This window comes from Salvia splendens, chromosome 21 (assembly GCF_004379255.2).
Source record: "Salvia splendens isolate huo1 chromosome 21, SspV2, whole genome shotgun sequence".
Classification (NCBI taxonomy): Eukaryota; Viridiplantae; Streptophyta; class Magnoliopsida; order Lamiales; family Lamiaceae; genus Salvia; species Salvia splendens.
In genome coordinates, this window is record NC_056052.1 from 6,626,511 (window position 1) to 6,651,266 (window position 24,756).

At 33.9% G+C, this 24,756-nt stretch overlaps 2 protein-coding genes, 1 long non-coding RNA gene and 1 pseudogene across 4 annotated transcripts; 2 read left to right on the top strand and 2 right to left on the bottom strand.

Annotated features, from left to right (window-relative positions):
• Positions 1 to 7,282: 7,282 nt before the first annotated feature.
• LOC121785277 (fasciclin-like arabinogalactan protein 2) lies at positions 7,283 to 8,690 on the bottom strand. Its single transcript, XM_042183664.1, has one exon. The coding sequence runs from the start codon at positions 8,557 to 8,559 to the stop codon at positions 7,399 to 7,401; it is 1,161 nt and encodes a 386-aa protein (XP_042039598.1). The 5' UTR covers positions 8,560 to 8,690; the 3' UTR covers positions 7,283 to 7,398.
• A 4,328-nt stretch (positions 8,691 to 13,018) lies between these two features.
• LOC121785278 lies at positions 13,019 to 14,102 on the top strand. Of its 2 annotated transcripts, none has more exons than XR_006046942.1 (2): positions 13,019 to 13,342; positions 13,490 to 14,102. It is a non-coding gene; the product is annotated as an uncharacterized LOC121785278 (long non-coding RNA). The 2 variants fall into 2 exon arrangements; XR_006046941.1 differs by having other exon boundaries at positions 13,495 to 14,102.
• A 1,611-nt stretch (positions 14,103 to 15,713) lies between these two features.
• LOC121785276 lies at positions 15,714 to 20,980 on the top strand (annotated as a pseudogene).
• A 252-nt stretch (positions 20,981 to 21,232) lies between these two features.
• LOC121784052 (putative Myb family transcription factor At1g14600) lies at positions 21,233 to 23,751 on the bottom strand. The gene is made up of 5 exons (XM_042182235.1): positions 23,579 to 23,751; positions 23,330 to 23,406; positions 22,116 to 22,219; positions 21,637 to 21,730; positions 21,233 to 21,550 (listed from the first exon to the last, which is right to left on the bottom strand). Exons 1-5 carry the CDS (start codon positions 23,700 to 23,702, stop codon positions 21,329 to 21,331), a joined length of 621 nt encoding a protein of 206 aa, XP_042038169.1. The 5' UTR covers positions 23,703 to 23,751; the 3' UTR covers positions 21,233 to 21,328.
• Between the last annotated feature and the right edge of the window lie 1,005 nt (positions 23,752 to 24,756).

The following is a 24,756-nucleotide window of genomic DNA, read 5'->3' on the forward strand; positions in this document are numbered from 1 at the left end:
TAAGTTAAATGTTATTATCGAATATTTTTTGCCTTCTTTTTTTAAATCAATCATGTTCATTCATTATTTTGAGATTATAGTTTTTAAGAGGATACTTGTAGATTGAATGACTTTATCTTTATGACCCACACTACACCTTATAAATATTTCGCGTAATAAAAAAATATTTATAGTAAAACAATATTCTTTATGTAAGAAGTTCACTAATATAGTCCACTGTTTTCAGGAGTCCATTGTTTTTCAAACATAAAAAACTGTAGCCACTTTTACATTTCCGAGCATAAAAAAGGAGTAATTAATGTAAAAATAAAGTAAGGAATAAATTACAAGTAACAAAATGCTTGGGTATTATTTTAGCCTTTTTGAATTAGTGGCAATTAGAGAATCTTTGACTAATTTTTTTATTTCAATAACTCGCGTGGCTATCTGCTTTCTCGCGTGCTAAATCACACCACCATGGATCATCTGTTCACAAATAAGCTCTTTTTCATGCCTTAATAATTCAACTAATTTAATCTTGCTATGATAATTATTCATATTAAATAGAAATAATGTTGATGGGTTTAGCTGATGAGTACATTTAACAAACATGTTGTAACTGGTGTTACATTTAGAGCACCCACAACTGTGCTCTTGCCAGCGGCACGGTTGTGGGCCTGGGCGGTACTATTCATGCCTGCTCTCTGGCAAGAGCACAACACCCACAATTGTGCTCTTCCGCAAGGACGAGCACAATTAATATAAAATTCAATTACACAAAAACATTTTCATAATACTAAAATTCATTAAAAAAACCACAATAAAAATTACAAATTACAAATAAAATAAAAAGACATAATTAAAATCCTAAAAATTAAAAATTACATAATTAAAATTCCGAGTACGGTGTGCGGACACCGGCGCGAGATGGAGGAGTCTGCGTTTGGGAAGGGACGGGAGGCCTAGGCTCCGGAGTCCACCCGTATCGCCCATCGGAGCCACCTTGGTCGTCGACCGGGTATGGCCGGTAGCCACCCGGAACGCCCGAATCTTGGGTTTGAGGAGGGGCCCAATATTCCGTATCCGGACTAGGAAACGGTTGCGAACCGAACCATTCGGGGGTTCCAACCGTGGGAGCCGCTTGGGTTGTCGTCGTGACCGGACATAGTGGTGTTGTAGGGTGTGAGAGGAAGATGAAAATGGATATGAGAGATTGAAGATGAGAATGGAGATGAGAGATTGATGATGAGAATTGTGTAGTGAAAGTGTGAATTTTTGGGAGTGAAATTGGGGGTATTTATAGATGAAAGTGTGTATTTTTGGGGTAAAAAAAATGAAAAAAAAATTAAAAAAGTGTAAAAAACGGTTATAAACGGATATATTTTTTTTGGGGAAGTGAATTTTTTTTTTATCGGTTTTTTAATTAAAAAACCGATTTTTTAAAAAAAAATAAAAATTTTTAAACTCAACGGCTATGCCGTTGACGAATGGGAGGGCGACACGTGTGCGTCCGCTGGCACGGACGTGCTCGATACATCGAGCAGCGCCGTGCCAGCGGCGGCAGTCCTTCGCCTTGCCAACGGCGCGGACGGCGGTGGCGACTTTCGCCACCGCTGCGGATGCTCTTAGCATGCTCACAAAAAAAAACTAAATTAACATTTTTGTCAGAGTGACATGATTATGTTAGAAAATGAAAGGATATTAGCTTGGAACTAAAAAATGATACTCCTTAGCTTCGACCCAGATTGATATTGACTTGGAGCACAAGAATACTTAGAGCACAAGTCGTTCAAGTTCCTAGATATACCAAGAAATGACACCAATTCTTGACAAATTGTAGTGTTCGAGTTCCTTTCTTCAATTTTGTAAAGCCTTCTATTGAGGCTGGAAATGTGCCCAAATTAATTCTTTCCAATCTGTTGGTTTTTAAAACTGCCTCGTAATCCAGATCAAGAAATGGGGTCAAATTTCATTCTATACCCCTCCTAAATTCATTTCCCCCAATCACGCAAAAGTAATGAGGGCATTTTGGGCATTCAGTTGAGAAAATCTTGAGCATTAGTTTAGATAAATTAAAAATCTGGAGTTATTTCTTCCTTCCTAAACAGCCGAAATCAATTACATTTTATGATAACACAATTTTTTAAGGAAATACAATATACCTTGCATCGCTTAGGGTAAGACATAAATTTTTTTTAATATAAGTTTAATGTAAATGATTGGACTGTGTACTGTGGGTTTAATACAAAAACAGTCTCTGGACTGTGGGTTTCTCTCGTCAATAGTCCCTGGACTTTAAAAATATCTCCAGTAGTTCATGGACTAAGGATTTATTTCAAAATTGATCCTTTTGCATTGTTTTCTTCCGAAAATGCCCTTTTGGGCTGCTGGACAATTTCGACTATTCACATTTTAACTATTTCAATATGATATTATTTCAATAATGTACTAAATATGATATTATTTCAGAATTATCTTTTTCTTCCATTTGTCATCCTTCACTTTGTTTTTTTTATTTCAATATTAGATTGAATTTTATAAAATTAAATATAAAATTTAGATTTTTAAACATCAATAAATTATTTTAATTAAAACTATTAATTTATGTATTCTTTCTCGTCTCACAGCTATATATATATAGAAATAAAACTATGCAGCCAACTCACACAAAACTCTTCTACGAACATTCAACACCCAAGATCCACCCTGGACTATCCCTTGATCAATTTTAGCCCTAGGATTTCTTATCTGAGTTAGATCCCTACTCCAAGTTAAAGAGACATTGAAGTTAAGGCCATTACCGGATTAAGTTTGCTAGCAAAACCAAACACGGATTGAAATAAACACATAGACAAGAACCAAAATACTGAAATCAATCAAAACACAATCATGGATTCATATGTACAAGCTTCCCAAACTAACTAGGAGTAATCCCTAAAATCTAGCCACTCATAGTGGGCAACAATACAAGAAAACAAATAGATGCTACCATATGGGCAAGCTTAGGGAAGAATTAGCCTCAAGCTTCTTCTTCTTCTTCCTCCAAAAAATGGACTCCAAGCATCTTTCTCTCTCTAAAAATCGTCTCTAGCCTTCAAAAGATGCTTTGGAATTCATGCCATAGCTATTTAAATAGTTAGGGCTAAAAAACAGGCCCTGTAATATTTGCCCGGTCGGGCAATCTACGACTTAGAGAATGCCCGGACGGGCGTTTTGTCTTACTCTCGACACATGTCGGGCATTTAAATGCCCGATCGCGCGTTTTTCACTGCATTGCGCAGTCTTCGTAAAACAACCGTATCTTCTTCTACCAGGCTCCGATTGAGGCGTGCGAGGTATCCACGCGAAGCTCTTTTGAAGGTGAATGCAATGGTGGACTTGTAGAAGCATTTTAAATTAATCTTGAAGGGCTGATTACTGATCAGATTTCAGACAATTTTCCTTTCTCCACTCTCTCTTAGAGCTTGGTCTTTTGTCCTACAATATATCAAAATGAGTCCATTTTTAAACTTAAAAAGTATGTTAATATAATGCAATAAAGGACTACAATTTGATTCACATCAATAACAAAGGAATTTTTCGTGTTAGGATTATACAGAATATTGTGCAATTAAATTCTCCGATATAAGGGGCATGTGTATTTTTTTTGGCACAAATAAACTTCTATAGAAAGGAGGAAATTATAACTGAAGTCAAGAAGACTCGAACTCGACACATCATACAATAATGCCTAAGCATCTTGCCACCAGGACAAAGGCTCTAGACGATCTAAGGGGCATGTGTAAGACTTATATGGAGTGCTTGTTTGTGTTGCACAAGATTATGTTGGGCGTTAAGAAAAGAAAACAACCTAACTAAACGGGAAATAAAGTGTGTGAATAAGGATTTTCGTACTAATCAAACAAGTCCTAGCAGGAGAGGCTTCATTTTATTGGGCTATAATAGTATTAGGCCAGTTTACAAATAAGCACCTCATTTTCTAGCTTATTGGGCCAAACAATTCTAGGCTTTATAGTGTGCATCTATTATACCCAATCCTACTACGGTTAAGCACTTAGATTTTCTAATCAAATTTCTTAACGTTCACACTATATTTTTTATTAAATATATTAAAATACTCCCTCCGTCTCACGATAATAGTCACATTTTGGATGGCACGAGTTTTAAGAACTGTAAAAACTAGTGAGTTGTAAAAGTTAGTGGGATATGATGTCCACTTTTTTATATTGATTTTATAATAGAATGTGAGTGAAGTGAGTTAATGAAATGTAAGATCTACTTACCATATATGTTAAAAGTGAAATGTGACTCTTATTATGGAACAAATCGAAATGACAAAATGTAATTCTTATTATGGGACGGAGGAAGTAATAAATTAAAATATGAGAAATTGATGGAATACATAAATATTGAGCAAATATCCAAACCTGTGTAGTACTATATTATACAGAGAAATTGTGCATAAATTTACACATATATATTGATGGGAATTGCACAGTTTGATATAATTATCGGATTATTTAGACTAAATCTACTAGTGCAGTTATCACAAGTATCATGCATAAAACTTGAATTAAATCATGTTTTTTACAATGGAGAACTAATTAATCTTGATGATTCTTTAAAGAATCGCATAGCTTGCTGCTTCTCAACTTGATGAACTTCAATACTAGACCGCGAATCTTCTGACTGGTTCTCGAACTATATTTCGATATCATGGTGGACTGATCTTATCAAAATATATATGATTTGAATAAAGAAGAGACAGAAATCCCACAGAGATTAGGAAGAGAGAATCTGTCGCCCAAGAGATAAAGGGACGAAATTTTTGTGTTCTCACTTGATTATGTCTCATATTCTCCTATTTATATTAAGTTGCATATTGGGTCCGGTCAGAGATCTATGGAGGTTTGGATGTAGGTCACACCTATTTGGCTTTACTAATTAAATTGAACCACAATTTAATTCAAGTCCAAACAGAATATTATTATCAGACACTACAGTAATAATATTGACTTACCTTCCCAAATCCGAAATTATAAGTAATCCAGATTTCCTCTTTTAATTAATTATTTTCCGTACTTAAAATATAAACGTCTATTAATTATTTAATGTCTGGTATTGACTTAATTAAATAATATCTTATTAACTCCAAGAGTGAATTTAGCAAGATGCTTATTTATTATTTACGGAATAAAATTCCAACTAGCTAGGTTCTGAATAATAAAAGTTTATTTCAAGCTCCTCTTGAGGACATTATTAAACCAGACTCATTGGACGCGATTCAACATAATAACAATCCTAACACCGCTAGATATTAATTACCATCACCCAAAATACCAAGATTCCTAGGTTGCGAAAAATCGCACCATTTGATATATCAAAGCAATGCATAATCAATAACTCAAAGCTAAATATATTGATTAAGAAATACTTCCTTTGTCCCCAAAGAATATGCACTTTGAGTTCGGGACGAGTTTTAATATAAAATTGATAAAGTAAGAGAGATGTAGAGAGAAAAAGTAATTAAAGTATAGTTAGTTGAGAATGAGTCTTATCTTAATAGAGAGAAGACTTTCTAAAATTAGAAAGTACATATTCTTGTGGGACAGACTAAAAAAGAAACAGTGCATATTCTTGTGGGACGGATGAAGTACAATATTAGTTTATCAAGACCTCGTCTTTCAGTAAATAGCAAAAAAACTTGTCTCGTTGTTAGATCCGTTTAGTGCTATACCACACCAATGTCATCTTATTTCGTTAAGGTTTGAAAATATACGGACTTATATTGCAACCGTGAAAAGTCACGGCCTATCTAGTTTGTGAAATACCGTTTTCTTTTGTTTAGAGCTGACCGCGTTACATTAAAGTGAACGACACCCACAATTGGTATACTAAAACAAAGATTTCGACATGTTTTGTTTCTTATACGTTTAAATATGCAAAACTATCATCAAATATAAAAAATATAAAATCATTATAATGAAATAATTAGTTTTATTCCTTAAAAAATAAAATAAAATTTTTTACAATCTAATTATTTGGAGCGTGATATCAAGAATTCATAAAGCATCTATAAGGTAGTGATAAAATGCAAACTCTATATATTGTACAAACTCCAAAGTATGATCTGGACTGTTAAAAAATGTCCAACAGATGACAAAATAATAGCAACAAAAAATGTCAACACAACATCAACCGTTGACACTGTGTTCACATTTTTTGTTGGTGTTATATTGTCATCTATGACATTTTTTAACAGTCTAAATTATAATTTAAAATTTATCCAATAATTAGAGTTTGCATTTAATTACATCCCATCGTCTATAACTCTATATAATAAAAGCACAATTTTGATTTTGTACTACGAGTATGATATTTTCTATATAATTAAATATCTGATACGTTATTTATTAGATTATACAATTATACCAAAACATCCTTTATGTTTTCAGTGGCAGTTTAGTCTATTTTTTGAAAAAGTATAAAAATATCTAAAATATGCAAATTGGAAAATTTAATGACTCTTTGTGATGTGACTTTGCATAATAGTATTTTTATTGATTGCGAGTGTACAAACAGTATCAGCATCCCATCAAGAGCACGGACGTGGTGGATCCGGATCCATTTTTATTACTTTTTTACACACTGTTCTTAGGTAAGAGCACAACACCCACATCTATGCTATTCCGCAAGAACATGCTCAAAGGTCCCACCATTCTATTATTCTATTATAAATTACAAAAAAATTAAAAATTACATAATTAAAATCCTAAAAATTAAAAATTACATAATTAAACTCTTAAAAAATAAAAATTATATAATTAAATCCTACAAATTAGCTGTTTACTTACAAAATTCTAGTTCCTAAATGCTTTTAATTAGCTGTTTAATGATGGGCTAGCTGTGGAATTGTTTATAAAAGATGATATCTGTGGAGCCAGTCTTAGCTGTATTTACATGATACTAATACATTTATTAACCAACACTTCTCTCTCTCCAAATGCATTTTTACATTTATATTTTATATAAATAAATTATTCAATTACAGACAATTACTAGTATTTTTTTTTAAAATTTCATATGAACCTATTTTTTCTCTGCCAAAGTCATGACCACAACAAATCAAAATTCATGAATAATTGAGGAACATTCACATGCAATTTCATTTGCATAATCTGTATTCATTCATGAAGACAAGCATGCATAATTGAGCAAATCTATGCTTTTTCAAAAATAAAATTATACTGTATCTTATTTTTTTTTTAAAATAAGATCACTTAGAAGAAAGATAAATCCAATATAAAGAAATACAAACCGAATAAGCCAATAACATTACAAATTTTTACAGTAGCAAAAAATAACTTTTATTCAAAACAAATCTATTTTCTCAAAAAATAAAAATTAAATTAAAATTTTTCAAAGAAATAAAACACCAAAAACAAAAGCAACACTCAGCACCACAATCCCGCCACCGCGCGCAACCGTCAAACCGCCGCCATTCGAATCCTCATCCGCCGGCACGTCATTCTCCCCAGCCGGCCCCGGCGACTCCGCAGCCTGCGCCTTCGCAGTCGGATCCGCCTTAAACAGCTCCGTAGGCAGCAAAACCTTATCAATTTTGAAAATCGCGAGCGGATCTTCATCAATCACCGTCCCCTTAATCGTCGCCGTCACCACCCCCGTCTTCAGCCTCACCTCGTCGCCGTCGTTCGCCACCGTGAAATCGAACTTCTTCGCCCCCTCCGTCGCCAGCGTCCGCATCAATCCGTTGCTCACCCGCAACATCCCCAGCGAATTGTACTCCGGCACGCCATGGTACAGCAGCAGCGAATTTTTCCCGGCGCCGGTTAGGTTTTTGTACGCCGGCGAGAACGACTTGATCGCCGCGTCGGAGGGGCAGAACACGGTGAGGCCGGCCTCGACGGACTCCGTGAAGACGTCGGCAACGCCGGCGCCGGCGCCGGCGACGAGATCGGAGAAGGATTTGCAGCCTTGCTTGGCGAGGAGAGAGAGGAGGTTTAGATCGGTGGGGGCGGAGACGGGGGCTTCGGCCTCCGGCGAGGTGAGGACGTTGCTGATTTGGATGACGGAGATGTTGTAGGGCAATTCGTGGATGGATTTGACGAATGTGGCCATGGGAGGGTCAACATCGGAGTCAACAGGGGTGAATCCGACCTTTCCGCCTTTGAAATCGGTGATGTTGACGTAGCCGGAGGTGCCGGCGGCCTCGCCGGAGGCTTGGAAGAGGGTGGAGGTGGTGGTGGAGCCCTTGGTGATTTGGTGGAGCTTTTTGGAGCCGAAGTAGTCGGCGAAGACGTGGAGGGAGAGGATGTTTTTGAGGGTGGGGAGGGGGTATTGGTGGGAGAGGAGGGAGGACATGGCGGCGTTGTCCACGGCGCACACGGTGATCGTGACGCGGCGGTTGATCTCGTCGGCGAGGCGGGTGACGGAGAGGTAGTGGTTGAAGGTGGAGAGGGAGGGGTGGGACCCGAGGATGCGGGTGATGTTGTGTGCCTTGCTCGTCGCTGCGACGGCGGCGACGGCGAGGAGGAGGATCAATAATTTGATCGGCTTCATGGTAGTATAGTTTTTTTTTGAAGGGACAACTTTTGAAGAATTGTATATATACACACACCATGCATTTTCATTCCTTGTAATTTAAATATTTTTCAAAAAGTTTAGATATTGACTATAGCATGTTTGTTGGAGGGTCATCGTGCAAGAAGGGAAGAAAATCGAACCAATTGATATGATATCATTATATTGTGGTTCCAAGTTGTGTAGTAGTAGTATAATATTTCTTGGTGGAAAAGTGGTTATAATGCTTTTTTTATTATGATTATATGTTTTAGATTTTGTCTTTTTGGATGCTCGGAGTGAAGAAATATGTTACTAATACCAATATGAGATATAGCTTAATTATTTTTATTTCATTTGTTATTTTTACTCAAATTCTTTAAGGTGAAGTTTGGAGGTGGTTAACTTTTTCTTATTCCGGTTACGAATTGAATCAGCTATTGGGTTAGTCATTCTTCAATTTCACTACATATATGTTGTCTAGTTCAGTTGAATTTGATCCACAACCACTGACCCATGATAGGATGATATGAGATATTATTATAATTATTTTTTTCCCCAAAGTATTCTTCCTTAGGACAACTTATAGTTATTTATAGAAGGATATGAGATATTGTTATACAATTATTTTTCGTTTCCTAAAGTATTCTTCCTTAGGACAGCTAGATGACTAATCACTCGTCCCAACAATCAGTGTATTAGGCGATAAAGGACTGACCAAATTGTTTGCTCGACGAGAAACTAACCAAGTGGATTACTCCATTCATATGGAAAGGAATCAAACCTTTGATCTCATACATAAGGGACGAGGTGTTGAAATATCACGCCAACCATTATATAGTACTTACAAATATCGGCAAATTGACATGTTATTATAATAATTAAAATGGATAAAAATAGAATAATTACTCAACATTTCCACCAGAACTATTATGATCCAACCAGAGATTAAGATAGTATTTTAATTGTTAATTATTTACATTAAATAGTGGTTATTGTTAGGAAACAATGACCTTTTTGTAGTTTAGTTGAAGAAAAGTGTCGGCGGAAACACAAGTTTGCACATTTAACATTTTTTTAGTACATTTTTGTTGGATAATAGTATATGATTATGAAGAAGACAGTGTGATCAATCACACAATTTGGATACAGCTCAATGTGGTGGTTTATTGGTTAAAATCATCCATCTTAGTTGTCAACGATGTATAGTGTTGATTACACTATTTATTAAATTTAATTCTACAACTATTGGAGAGAGAGAGAGGGGCTCAATCATGGTCAGATTGTGTGCACATTTTTAGTGGCATTCCATTATGGATTATACTTTTATGTGTATAATAAATTGTCGGCCTTTTATGTGTCCAAAATTGAACAGGGCATGTTTGAGGATAATAATATTATTAGAATATGTGACTTCTATCAGTTTTGATATAATAATTGAACATGGCAAAATAGAATGCACTATATCTCTTTTAGTTTATTATTTCTTATTTTATTTTGTCATGTACTTTGTTCTCAGTCTTATCCTACTCAACCTTTAAAATGTGTATTCATTAATCTTCATGCTAAAAAGAAATAGTACTGCAATACTAATGGAACAGAGAGAATACTACTCTATTCGTCCCATTATATATGACACTTTTCTTTTTCGCATGTGTTTTGGGAAAATGTACCCCCTCCATCCCATAAAAGTATGTACACTTTCTATTTTAGTCCGTCCCACAAAGATATGCACTTCTTAATTTTAGAAACTTTTTTCCCTCTATTGGAATGTGACTCATTCTCAACTAACAATACTTTTATTATTTTTTCTTTCTACGTATCTCCTATTTTATCAATTGTGCATTAAAATTCGTGTCCAATCAAAAATATATATTCTTATAGGACTAAGAGAGTAATAAATAATTAAATAATTTCTCATGCATTATTCTTTCTATTACTTTACTTTCTCTTCATTTAAACTATTTATAATGATATTTCTCGAACACATGAAAAAAATGTGCCCCATACGATGAGACAGTGGACTATATAACAATATTATTCAATTTATGATTTTGGTTTAGATTTTAAACTGTTTCCACTTTTACACAATATAACCATCTCCTTACTTTGAAAATAGAACTATTTCCATTTTTATTCATTTCTTAATATTAAATTTTTTTTGTTTTAGAAATTTTTTTCTTTAGTGAGATCTTATTCTTACTAAAAAAATACTTCAATCACTTGTTCTCTATATTTTTCTTACTCTACGTATTAAAACTCATGTCGTTTTAAAATTAGTTTGTATTTTAAAAAGATGAAGGTAGTAAAATTGTAAAAATATGTGCACTGAGTTTGCTTGTTCTTAAAATATAAATATGGGAAGAGTAAAAGGATATAATTATAAGATAAACAGACACGAGTTTGAATGTGTATTATGATAATTAATTACGTGACTTGATATACAAATTACTCCCTCCATTCCGCGCTAGTTGAGTCATTTTATTTTCTGCACTCGTTTTAGAAAAATAAATAATTAAAGTGGAGAAAAGGTAAAGTAAGATAGATAATAATGTAAATAAAACTCTTATTTACTTTATTTTGTCACTTACTTTAATTTCTCTTCATTTTAACTATTTATTATCATTTTTCTAAAATGAGTGCAGAAAATGAAATGACTCAACTGCCGCTAGGGTGATCGATTTCCACGTTGTGGAAATTCTGCATAATCGAATTAAAAGTGAACTGTTTCAATATTATTCCCTAACGTTTGGATTTATGATGCCACAAACTTTTTAATAAAAATATCCTCAGATGACCCTAACGTTTAATATAATCACGGATGCAGTTTTTTAGTCACTTTTCGGACGAAAATGCCCAAATCACTTGAAGAGCATTTTTGCCAATCCTTAAATTCATTGCCATATGAATTTTCACATTTCTATTAGAAACTTCTTATGTGATTTTCTAATAAGTTCTGGTACTTCAACGTGATTAAAGTTTTGTCATTATTTGCACAAAAGAAAAACTTCTCATATACCTCTATTTCTAGTTAGTGGTAACAATATACTGTACTAGCTATATCATGTAGGGAATTCATTGAGAAACAACAAAAATTATGGAAAAGTGAAGTTATTTATGCAAATAAAATTTGAATCAATAATACACAAAATTAAAAATATTTCACATTTAATCAAATGATACAACAATTATTTTGTTGAAATCACTGATGTTTAAATATTATTTCATTATATATCATCGAACTAATTTGTTACTCTAAGCCTAACTTTAAGATGATTTTTATGATTGATATTTTAATGGGAATTTTAATTTAACTAAAATTGAAAATTTTCAACATCATATACATTTAATCTTTAGATATAAAATTGTATAGTTTCTTGCCATTCATGATAAAATTGAAACATGAGTAATATTTTAAAAATATTCAAGCAAATAAAATCGGGCGACTTGATAGAACAAAAATAAACTCAGACTCAAAACAAAAGCAAAAACAAGAAATGAAAACAACTCAAATACAACTAAAAGCACCAATGAGGCAATGAATGTTTATCATAAGGTAAGTTTAATTTTATCATTAGTTGTCGATTTTGCCTAATTTTCGGTAGATATGCTAATCAATATTGTTATAGCAGTGTCTTATTTCGTTTACATTAGTATTGTTCGTATACATTAGTATTTGCATCACAACTATTTATAATATACATTACACTAAATCTCGTTTTGCATTACAGTTTTTCCTTTATAATAGTACTTACTATATAAAGGTGACCATACGAGAATGTAATAGCGATTAAAAATGAAATTAATGTTCAATATTTTCATCACATCACAGATATTTAGGCTGACTATGCAGCATCAAGATTCAATGATTGAAGGGGACCAAAATTTTAATTTGTTATTCATTTTATGTTTGTTATAAATTTATGTGCTTTTTTGTCATTTTTTAAAAGCATTAAATGAAACAATTAATTAGTATTACTAGTACATTCCAAAAGCATAAATGAAACATAAAATAAAATAGCAAACGAGATGCATATGTATATTTTCGTAGTCTTGTAAATTGTGAGTATTAGAAACCGATTTATTTATTTTCATCGCTGTGTGCAAATTGCAATATTAGACTATAGAATTGTTTGTTGGAGTGTCATGGTGCAAGAATGGAAGAAAATCGAACCAATTGATATGATATCATAATAATATATATGGTGGTTCCAACTCGTGTATTCTATTTATGGAATGTTTTAATGGAAAAGTGATTATAATACACATTTATTACGTTAGCCCTATCTGCAGTGTACTTCAGCATTTGTAACGCCCGACTTTTCCCTATTCCTTTAAGTTGTTTTTGGATTACTGTCGAAATTTTTTTAGCCAATTATCGTTCTGTTTTATTTTGAGAGCCTATGGAATTTATTTTTTAAGAAGCCGAAATATTAAATAAAGATTCTATAGAGATTTTTCTCCTCCGTGATCTGCAAATAAATATCAAATAAATCCAAATTTATCAAATACATATATAAAAAAAATAGAAGAATTCGAAATCCACCCCCTCAGCCCACGTAAAAACCGTTTCTTCCCTCACCCCTAAATCTCTCACATATCTGTAACAACCCTCCCTCTATATTAATCACAACACAATCTCATACATTCAAAATCGGAGGAAAACAATATAGAGAAATCTCCTTGCAATTGCAACTGCTCGATCAAACAAAAGTTGAGAGGAAAACAGAACTGCCGTGATTCCTTTTAAATTTTGCTGCTAGGCAATTTCTTCTCTCCAAAGGTACATCAATTCCCTTACAGTAGCCTCAATTTTGTGCATCTCATAAATTGTAACCAATCTAACCATTTAGTTACTAAAACAAAACCGAATCAAAGAATCGAACTTTAATTTCATGAAAACAACGTAAGAACTTTACTTGCGGGATAGTTCAGATTGGTTTCGGGGCTGCTCGAACAGCGAGCGGACCACGGCAGGGGCGAACTGCAGACGGCGGTGGCGCTGCATCTTCTGACGGTGGCTGACCGCAGCCTGCTGTGACCGAACCCGACACTGACGGCACCGGCGCTGAGCGACGGCGTGGACGCGGCCAGCAGTAGCTCTTCCCGGCGGCGACGGAGCAGCGGCGTCTGACGGAGGCAGGGGCTGGACGATGGTGACGAATCGGCGGCGAAATCGCTGAAATCAGTAGCCATCTCCGGCGAAATCAAGAAGCAGTAGCCAGCTCCGGCGAAATCAAGGGAGAAGCCGACGGGAATCTGAGAGAGTTAGCTTCAATTTTGTCGAGAGAGAAAGAAATTGAGAGATAGAGAGAGATAAATAGAGAGACGTGGGGATGATGGGAGTGTATAGTGGGCCTTTGTTTTTTTAGAAATTGGGCCTCGACACTTAAGTGGGATGTTTTGTTTGGTTTGGGCTCCATTTATTTTGTGTTGGGCTTTAAAATTTAAGTGGAGAAATAAGGTGGACTAAGTAAATAATTATTTTGGGCCAGATTAATTAAATCCTTGGGCCGATAATTTGATCGTGGGGAATTATTATTTAATTCTCGGAATAACTCAAAGTACAAAATAAATATAATTGCGAATGAAAATAGTTGTGATAATTTAATTATACGCTTAAATAAAATTGGGAATTTATTTCGACATCGTGGTGGAAATACGAGGAGCCAACAGAGGAACTTTAGGCGGCCGCCGAAAGATCGAAAACCGAGAAACGAGATAAACGATTTTTAATTAGGGTGCATGCATCTTATTTATTTACTTGATTCATTGTGTTGATTTATGTGCTATTTAAATGCTAAAGGTGATTCCTGGCAAGCGAGACGTGATATCAAGGGAAGGGAAATAATTTCGAATTAAGGACTTAAGCGAACGAGGTGGGCTTTCTTTTTAAATAAGGGCAATGCCCTGAGTATACTTTTTATGTGAAAATGATATGAATATTTGTCATGTCGTGTTTTGTTTTATTCTATGGAACCTATCTGATGTGGCTTTTGCCATCAATGGATAATCGAATTCGGGTCTGTCTAGGGAGTGAGTCCCTATTCAGGCTAGTGTACACCTATGGAGATCGTGAGCCGTCTATTGGGTCGGCCGGTCTAGTGACTTGGGATGTGGCCACATTCCTTGTCATCAATGGATCAGATATGATAGACATCTATGGGAAAATGACTGCAGTCACGAGTTTTACGATGGAAATGATTTTAGTGTCTTGGGCGATTTCTAAAGTTAAAACCCCAAGGTCACTCAATGGTGTCATGATAAATACTTTTTATAAAATGTTTTCGGCATGAGTCCATTGAGTGCATCAAGTACTCAGTCCTGCTTTTCTTTTAAAAATTGCAGGTTGAGCGTGACGGGTGCGGTGGGTGTTGAGCAAGACCGTTGAAGAAATTAAGTGTTTAGAATGTGTCATGTCTTCACACGTGGCATATTCCTTCTCTCAAATGCTTCCGCTAAATATTGTTTCTTTTGAGTTGTTGATTGTTGAAATGATACTCTGATTTTATTCGAGCTATTCCCATTTGTTTCGGGCTATGGTTGAGTTGTGCTGTTTTCCCCTTTCTTCCCCGCTTCTTCAATCCTCCCCTAGTTGCGATCAACCGTGTTTCCTATCCTTAGAAAATGCGGGCGTGACAGCATTGTAGATTAATTAGTCTTGGATTAAATTAGTTGTAACTTGTAAGGGTGAAAGTGAAATGGTAAATCATTACTATTGAGATACAATTTAATTTTAATACTCCGTTATAGAGTAGACCCAAGAAATATTGTCATGATCCAAATTATAAAAAAAATCGATCAAGAAATAAGATTAGTTATGATTTTTAATCACAAGTGGGACGGAGTCATGGAGACAGCATTGGCCAAGCCAGCGCTCCAATGGGAGCTTAGCCGGTGCTGATCTCAATACCTCCACCATGGTCGCCCATGTGTGCTAGGTGGAGAACCTCGTATCCAAAGATATGGTTTACGTTTTTCATACAGAGAGATAGTTTAAAGAGAATTATGCTTATTCGTCACAACCCTACTACTATATAATATGGGACTATAATTCTACAATAATATAATTGTGTAAGTGTGTCGAATATATTTGGGAATACATTGTAGTTTAATTGAATTTGCGTTTTTTGTATTTGTGGAAAAATATTTTCTACAATTTTTCTTGCATTAATATTGAATTTAGATTTAACATACATATTTTCAATATCTCAATATAATGGATAGTGAGTAGGAGGTGTGATCCGATGCTAACTTTTTTAAGCTGCTAACTCTGTTAACTCATTCATACAGTGTATTAAAAATGTCAACACGATGACATTGAAATGTCAACATAAAACTTAGTTGATATTTTAATACACTGTATTGACATTGATATTTAAAATGTCAACACAAAATCATGTTAACATTTAATGTGATCGCGTTGATATTTTTAATACACTAAGTTGATGAATTAACAAGTTAGCAATTTAAGAAAAATTAATATTATAACACAATCCGATGGGTGTATAACTATATCTTAATACATGATTAGAGACTAAATTTTATTATTAGATAAAAAAATAAATTAGTGTGACATTGCCGTTTTGTCTATGTTAAAAAATAAACATTGAGAAATTATAGTACGAGACACCGAAATTTAACTACTTTTCATAGTCTTGTACATTAAACCAATTTGTTTATTTTCGTCGTTGTGTGCAATATTAGACTCAAATTGAGTGTACGTTTCAATTTTCTTTCATAGTTTGGAAGCCATATCTATACAAGGGGAAAAAGCACGTATAAAACTCAAATGAAGCAGAGATTTCCCCACCAAAAACAATTCACATTACAAACCGGCTCACCTCTGAATCACTGAAATTCTCCACCGATTTCCTTTTTTCTTCGTCAACCGCTTTCAATGCTGCTTTCTTGTGAGTCCCTAAATTCTGTTTCTTGAATCAACTCTACGTGAAATTGATCCCAATCTTGATGTTGCTTGTGATAAGATATAAAGAGTTGATTACTTTGAGGAGTTGGATTTGCATTTGCTGTTTGATTAGGGGAAGTTGGTAATTCTGATTCTTTTTTTTAATGTTGTTAATCTTGGTTCCATTTTAGTTGTTTTGGAACCAATGCTGCTTTGTTTGTTGAGGAATTGATGACATCTTTGTATGAGGGATATTGATGGTTTTGTGATGCATGTGTTTTTAAGTCGGATTCATCTTGAAAAACTATTTTGCATACTCATCGATTCTTTTGTACCTGAGTGAATATTTGAAGCCAACAATGTGATTGCTTTGAGGGTCAAGAATCGATTTACAGCTGCTTTGTAGGGGGAGTGTCTTCAGTTAAATTTGCTACTTGCAGTCGAACCGTGTTTCGTTTATGTTTTTTTTGTGCGTTAAGAGAGGTTTTTATGCTGGAAGTTTGATGTGAGTGTTCTTTTTCCTTATTTAGTTATTGTTACTACTATTCTACTCATAAACTTAGTAGTGTCCTTTCGGTGCATTTTACAGAGTACTATCTGAGATTTATCAAAGAACTGACTATAAAGATCTCAACTGTTTCCCTGTGCTTCCGTGTTATCCGTTTATGGGGTGAAGTGGGCTTCTAATGAGAGGGGTAGAGGACGAGCCGCTCCCAAAACGTATGAAAGTGTCCTCTGGAAATATAGGAGGTCTTTCGGACGGCATATCTGTTGGAGAACAAGGTAGTTGCTCATTAGGTGGTTCAATGGCTCTGCAGTTAGCATCTGGAGATGACAAGGTTGTTGGCTCGAATGGATTGATTAGTAAAGTTGAATTTGTTCGCATCATAACTGAGGCATTATATTCTCTTGGCTATTCAAAGATTGGGAAACATTTGGAGGAAGAGTTAGGAATACCTTTACACTCCAATCTCGTAGCTACGTTTATACAGCAAATTCTTGATGGCCAATGGGATGAAAGTTTCACAACATTACATCAAATTGACCTAATAGATGAAAGTATTATTAAAACGGCATCTTTTATGATACTAGAGAGGAAATTTTTTGAACTTTTGGATGGAGAAAAGGAAGTGGATGCATTGAATACTCTTAGGACCCAGATTATACCACTTAATGTGAATCGTGACAGAGCTCATGAACTGTCTTATTTCATGGTTTGTCCGTCCAAGATTTCGCTTGATAAAACTCATAGTCAAGAGTCAGGACTCTGTTCTCGTAAAAAGTTTTTGGGGGAACTGCAAAAGTTACTTCCTCCAACAGTGGTAATCCCGGAATACTGATTGGTGCACCTTGTTGAACAAGCTCTTGACTTTCAAAGGGATTGTTGTAGGTTCCACAACTCAGTTGGGGAAATGTCATTGCTCGTGGACCATTGGTGTGGATTGGACCAGATTCCTTGTCAAACTGTGCAGGTAATATTTTAATCTGCACATATACTTGTGGAAGTAAACAAGTACTTGTTATAACTGTTAAGAATTAAAGCCTTAACTAGCTCCCTTCTCTAATGGCTTAAGCTTCTGTTCTATCAGTCTCAAATTCACTACCACCAATAAATCGGAAAATAATGAAATACAAAAGTTCATGTGCTAGCAGAGTAACGCCCCATTGTCTGAGGGATGTGTTGAAGTTTATGATTTTAAAATGAGGTGGTATTTTAGCACAATTAATGTTTATGCTTCTTTGTATTGTTCTGCTATGGCTCCTCAGTCAACGAATATCATTCCATTAGCAGAAAACAATGGGCTTAAGAAAATAACTGAAACTCTAGGTATCTTTCTACTGGCTCCTGATGTTAAAGGATCTTACGTTCAGTTCTAGTGGTGGATCAATACTTCTTGCTTGAAACTATCAATTGTGGATTTTTCAAAGTGTTTCTCTTATCATCAACTTTACAAAATATATCATCAACTATGAGTAACCGCTAGGATCTCATATAGTTGTCACGCTAAAAGTTCATGTTCTATCATGACTGTTGTATTTGATATCCTCTCTCTCCTTTCAACCCCAGATATTAGAAAAACACAGCGCTGAAGTTTTGTTTCTGAAATTTTCTCACAACGGAAGATACTTGGCATCATCGTCCCGTGATTCCCATGTGATCATATGGGTGGTACTGCTTCTCTTTCTGTCTGAATTCGTTTTTGTTTCTGAAGTTGCTGGTTGAAGTCTTTATGTTAGATGTGGCTTGCACTTGACTTTTTACTGTCATTTTATACCAGGTTAGTTACAAAAGAATCCTCCACCCTCTAATATTTTTACCGTTTAATATCTTTTAGTTGAAAGTTCTTCTCTGACATTGATAAAGTTAAAAGATAGGATTTGACCAAACATATCATTTATTTACAACATACAGACCATATAAAAAAAAGTGATACAAGATGTAAATCAATGTCAATTACTTTTAGTGGAAATGTATGCACTCTCCTGCTGATGAAATTCTACCATATATGGATACAGGATACTTGTTGTACTCCTTCCATTCGTTTGCAAGAGTGCACTCTATGGTGTTCTAATCTGTCACGCATGTTAGGGGTCTAGAGAAGAATATGTTTATCTGGATTGATGTTTCTTATTTAAGTCATACTTGCCATCCTCCTGTTAAATATTTGTCAAACCAAGTCAAGCTATTACTTGAAAAATCTGTTTTTGCTGTTTGTGGAACTAAATTGGTCAAATTCTTATGATCGACTGCTCATATTGGTCAAATGTAGGGGTGGGTCGATACGAGATATCGTATCGAAAACGTTGTATCGTATATCGTATCGAAAATATCGATATGAAAGAATTTCATATCGTTATCGTATCGAAAGTTTCGATATATCAAATTTTGATATATCGAACTTTCGATATGGATAATATCAATATCGTTATCGTATCGATATTTCGATATATCGTACCGATATTCGATATATCGAATTTCAGTACGATATATCGAAATATCGATATCGTATCGAATACCTGTATATCGAAAATGATAATTTCAAATATGTTTCGATATATACGATATATTCGATATAAAACGATATATCGAAAATATCGATATATATCGTATATTCGATATAAAACGATATATCGCGATATAAGGAAATTCATATCGTTATCGTATCGAAAACTTACGATACGGTATCGTTTCGTATGGAAAATTACGATATATCAAAAATCCGATAATTTTTCGATATTTTTCAATACGATATATATCATTTTTTCGATATTTTTCCCCAGCCCTAGTCAAATGCATACTATTTATTCCATGCCTTAATAATATGTATGTTGTGCATGCATTATACATTTTTGTGCACCGATGGTTTTCTTTCTCTCTTTCTTTTTAGGTTAATGTTGACGGTCATGTAATCATGAGGCATAGATTAACTGGCCATGGACAACCTGTATCCTGTGTTTCATGGAGCCCTGAAGATGATCAAATTCTTACATGTGGAGAAGATAAAACAGTTAGGCGGTGGGATATCGATTCTGGTGAATGCCTCTGTGTCTATGGAAAACAAAATCTTGGTTTGGTCTCATGTGAATGGGCTGCAGATGGGAAACATATATTCACTGGTGTTACTGATAAAAGCATCCGCATGTGGGATCTCGAAGGAAAAGAAGTAGATTTTTGTCAAGGGAAGACAGCTTATCATATGGAAAACTTGGGAATCACCACTGATGGGAAGGAGTTAATTATACATTGTAAAGATGATGGAGTTTTTTTTGTTTGGATGGGAAACAGGTTCTGAAAGATCAATGGAAGAGAATCAAAAAATAACTTCATTTGCGCTTTCCGAAGATGGAAAGTTGCTGCTCCTTAGCCTATGGGATGGAGATCTTCATCTATGGAATATAGACGGATGGTTACAAAATATAGGAGAATACATAGGTAACAAACGTTCCAGTCTTGTTGTACGGTCTTGTTTAGGTGGACTAAAGCAAGCTTTTGTTGCCAGCGGAAGCGAGAACTCCCAGGTAAAGAAAATAAATGTATTTACATGATAAGAAACACCCTTTTTGAGTTCAATAATCACATTTGCAGAGAGATTTTCGAGAGAGGCGCGTACTGTATTTTTTTGGTCAGTAAACATATGAAATGAACATGTGATCTCCAGGATAATATTGGAATACTTGTAACAACGTGATGAATGATGCGTTGAAATTTCTGTTTGCAGGTTTACATATGGCACAGGCACTATGTGAGGCCGATTTTTAGTTTGAGTGGTCACACTGGAGCTGTGAACTGTGTTAGCTGGAATCCAGCCAATCATCATATGCTTGCATCAGCGAGCAACGATCGTACCATTCGTATATGGGGACCGAAACAAGTAAACAGCTAGTACACTTGAAAAGGTTTAAACATTTGCTTCTGTGTAAATGCTGCTTGTTTCACTCACTGTTACACAATTCATGAATGCAAACTAGCATTCACTCTAACAACAATGCATATGCTTTTTTGTCTTCTAATTTCTGCTACTCTAGATTAGTTCCATTATACTTAAAGGTACAAATTATGGAAGATCAATCTGTTTGTGTATGAGAGAGTTGTCAAAATTTGAAATTAATGGCAATATTTAAATACTAAGAACTTCTCTGCCCAAATTATTTGAATCCAAGAAGGGATAATATCATGAGCATTTTAACTATGAATGTTTTATTTTTTATATTTTTTAATTCGTGGTCAGCTGTGAAAAATCCGTTGCAGTTACACAATATTTATTTAACTGATAAAACACATCACATAAATATATAGATTAGTCATGTCTTGAAATATATAGTTGAAATAAAAGAATGCAGGGTAGCTAAAGAAATGGATTAATGTGATGGCATTGAGATAGTGAGTTCTAAATTGAGAGGGGAAGATTGTGATAAAGTTGAGGTAGTAAGTTGATTTGGGTGTGATACTTCTTCTACTTCTCCTACCTCCATCATCTTTATATTTGTCCATCCAATTCCACTTTCATCTTCATCTTCATCATCTTCTTCTTCTTCTTCACTCTCTCTCTCATTCATCCTTTCTATGCTTTCTTTTATACCCTGCACCGTCAAATAATCAAACATGTATACATTTATATGCACATCTAACTTCTCCTCTCTCTATGTATACATATATATATCTCTACCTGCAGCAGGTGTTGATGGTAAATTAAATTTTCATTGATTTGGGGTTTTCTCCTTCTTCCTTGAATTCTACAGTTTGGAGATTCTGAAAATTGTCTGCAAAATAGCATTTATTCATATTACCAATATAGTTTCCCCTAATCTTGAAACAAATTGCATGAGTTAAATAGATTTTAACGAAGCAATCAACAATGCATAAGCAACCAAACTAAAAATTGTACTACAAATTAAATTAAGATCAGTGTATAAAATTCATGCTCATCAATGCAAGAACTTCAACAATTACTATCTTTTACTTATAAAAGTTTATAATATTTTTTGTGTGGGAAAACAAGAAAACAAAAACAATTTAAATTACGTTAACTTATAACTAATTCAAACGTACTACATTTTAGTCGAAGATTGAGAACTTTATTGAATTTCTTACTTTATTCCAATGAGGATAAAAAAAATCAATAATATAAGACGAAGAATTACTTACCTTTGAGAAGAGAATAAAGTTATAAATTCGGATTCTTTTAATTGGTAGCTTTTAATAGCTATAAAATTGTTTGAACCCATGGATTCCTTCATGCTCCTGTGCATCTGAAAAAATTAATTTGGAAAACTATTAATTATAAATAGTTATTTAAATTAAGAAATATGTAGTATTATGCATTGCTTCTCTCACTAAGATTTTCATCATATAATGAATGGTTAGTTAGGTAAATGTCCAATGCAACAAATTAAAAGACCAATAATTGTTTGGAACTAAACGATGAGATTTTATTTTAATCATTTAAAAGCAACTAAATAAGACAACAAACTTTTTTGTTCATGAACTAAACCTAACCTAGCTACACCTAGGTATATAGTCGTAAAAGAATGCAAAATTAGATTATTTTATTGAAACTTTGGTAGCTACATCGTTAGTATTCGTTTAATGTACATTGTAGCTATTTTTACTTATATTTCCTCACACATTTCATGCATGATATGTATGGTTCATGATATATGTAATATATGCATGATATGTTGTATGCTTCATGGTATCAAACATTTCATGACATATACTATATGTAGTATATGTATGGCTTAGGCGATGATTGATGCATTTTGGTCGATACTTAGGAGTATACTACTTATTATTGTTAGATTTAACAAATACGACATGTATCTAAATTTATATTGTAATGAAATATTACTGTAATATACCAGTAATATTTACTAATAATTCATACCTATTCCCTAATGCGGAAGTTTAGAGACATTTAATATGAATTTAAGATTTCTAACAAACAAAACCACTCCAAATTTTACGGATTAAAACAACTTTAGTATTATTACCTTATTATTATGCATTTTTTGTACATTGTTGGTTTTTCCCATATTAGTGAAAATCACAGAAATGACAACATTGAGATTGATCTACTATGATTTACTAGTATATTATATTTTTCTTTATAATTAAGGTATATTTTCATGCATAACAACACTTCGAGAAGCCAAGAATGATTTTTATTTTACAAATCTAGCTAGATATAGTTGGTGGAAATTAAATGACAATCCCATAGTTAAAATGTCATGGTTCGAATTCACTAAGTATATTTTAGGTCGGTTGATATTCAATTCAAATCTACAAGTATGGAGTAGTTGGTTTTGAACCAAAACAAAGACAAAATAATTCAAATTGAACTAAACAATTTTAACATATACCTGAAGATGGCTCTTAACATGAGAAATCTTGAGCCCTTTCACAGCCATCATCTGCATAATTCTCTTTGGAGTTGCTTCTGCAAACTCAAAAATATCAACTAAAAAGAAATTGATGAAAATTTCAAACCCTAAATTAAAAGGTTGCACTTTTCCTTCCACACAGATTATTTATCAAAACAAAGTAATTGATACTATTATTACTTCTAAAATAGATTCTTAAAAATGTAAAAATGAATAATTTCGTCTTACGATATCTCCCTCCAAGATTTTCGACAGCTTCCACAAAGCGGTCATGGAGCTCCGGTGACCACCTTAGCCGCGGGGCCAATGATTTCCTATACTTTCTAACCCTAGAGCTGTCCGAGTTTTTCATTTTTCTTAATGCTCGAATTGAAGAAGAATGTTTCTGCAGGGCTTTGTGTGCTGAAAATATAATATATGATGCAGTGGATAATTCAATATATTGATATAAATATTAATGTGGTAAGGAAGAAAAGATGGTCGGAGACTATGGACTTTTGTGCTAAGGTTTGTAGACTTTTGGGGAACTAATAAATTCTTATTCTTTTGCATGACTTTTATCATTTTGTTGTGGATATGGTTTTATTCAATTAGTATGTGTTACATGAGGTTATTTGTGAAATCAATTGTACTAGATTTTTGTTTTTCATGAGATTGGAACTTAGCAAGCAAGACAATACATCCATTGTTGATAATTGGGAGTAAAAGATTGAAATAGTTATCCGTTTTTAAAATAATTAAGGGTTGGGATATGTACGTATTGAGTTTTCATTTTGATTAATGTATATGTATAAAGTTTTCATACGAATAGTAGTCTATTTGATGATAATTGAAGTGGCAAAATTTTCTAGGTAGCAGCAGTATATGAAATTTAATATTACGTCTAACAGAAGGTAAAGACCAAAGAATTTTACTCATTCTAAGACTTTCTATTTTGGCATCTCTATCTTAATTAATTTTTTCATTATTTTGATTAGTTAAGATTATTCCAACAATCATTGTCTTGAAGATGATATATAACATACACACACAAATTTATTGTCAAGTTATATCGTGGATCACAATTCATAGTATATAATAATTAAATCCAAAAAATATTTCTCGTAAAATTGATCTAGAATTATCAACCTTTTTTAAAATTTTGTCTCAATTATTAATTTCCATATGAGGCACATGCGAAAATCCTAGTAGACACAGCCGCCCAAGTAATCATTGAATTAATTAATGCAAAATTTCGAAATTGACAACGTTATTTGACTTTTTTACTTAGAATTTCGTGGCACTGAAATAGGATTATTAGTTCTATTACAATAAACTAAATATCCGTTCAAAATTTCCCTATAACTTTCAAAATATCCGTTCCATGTGTCATTTTACATAGTAATAGTAATATAAGGGAGCGATCA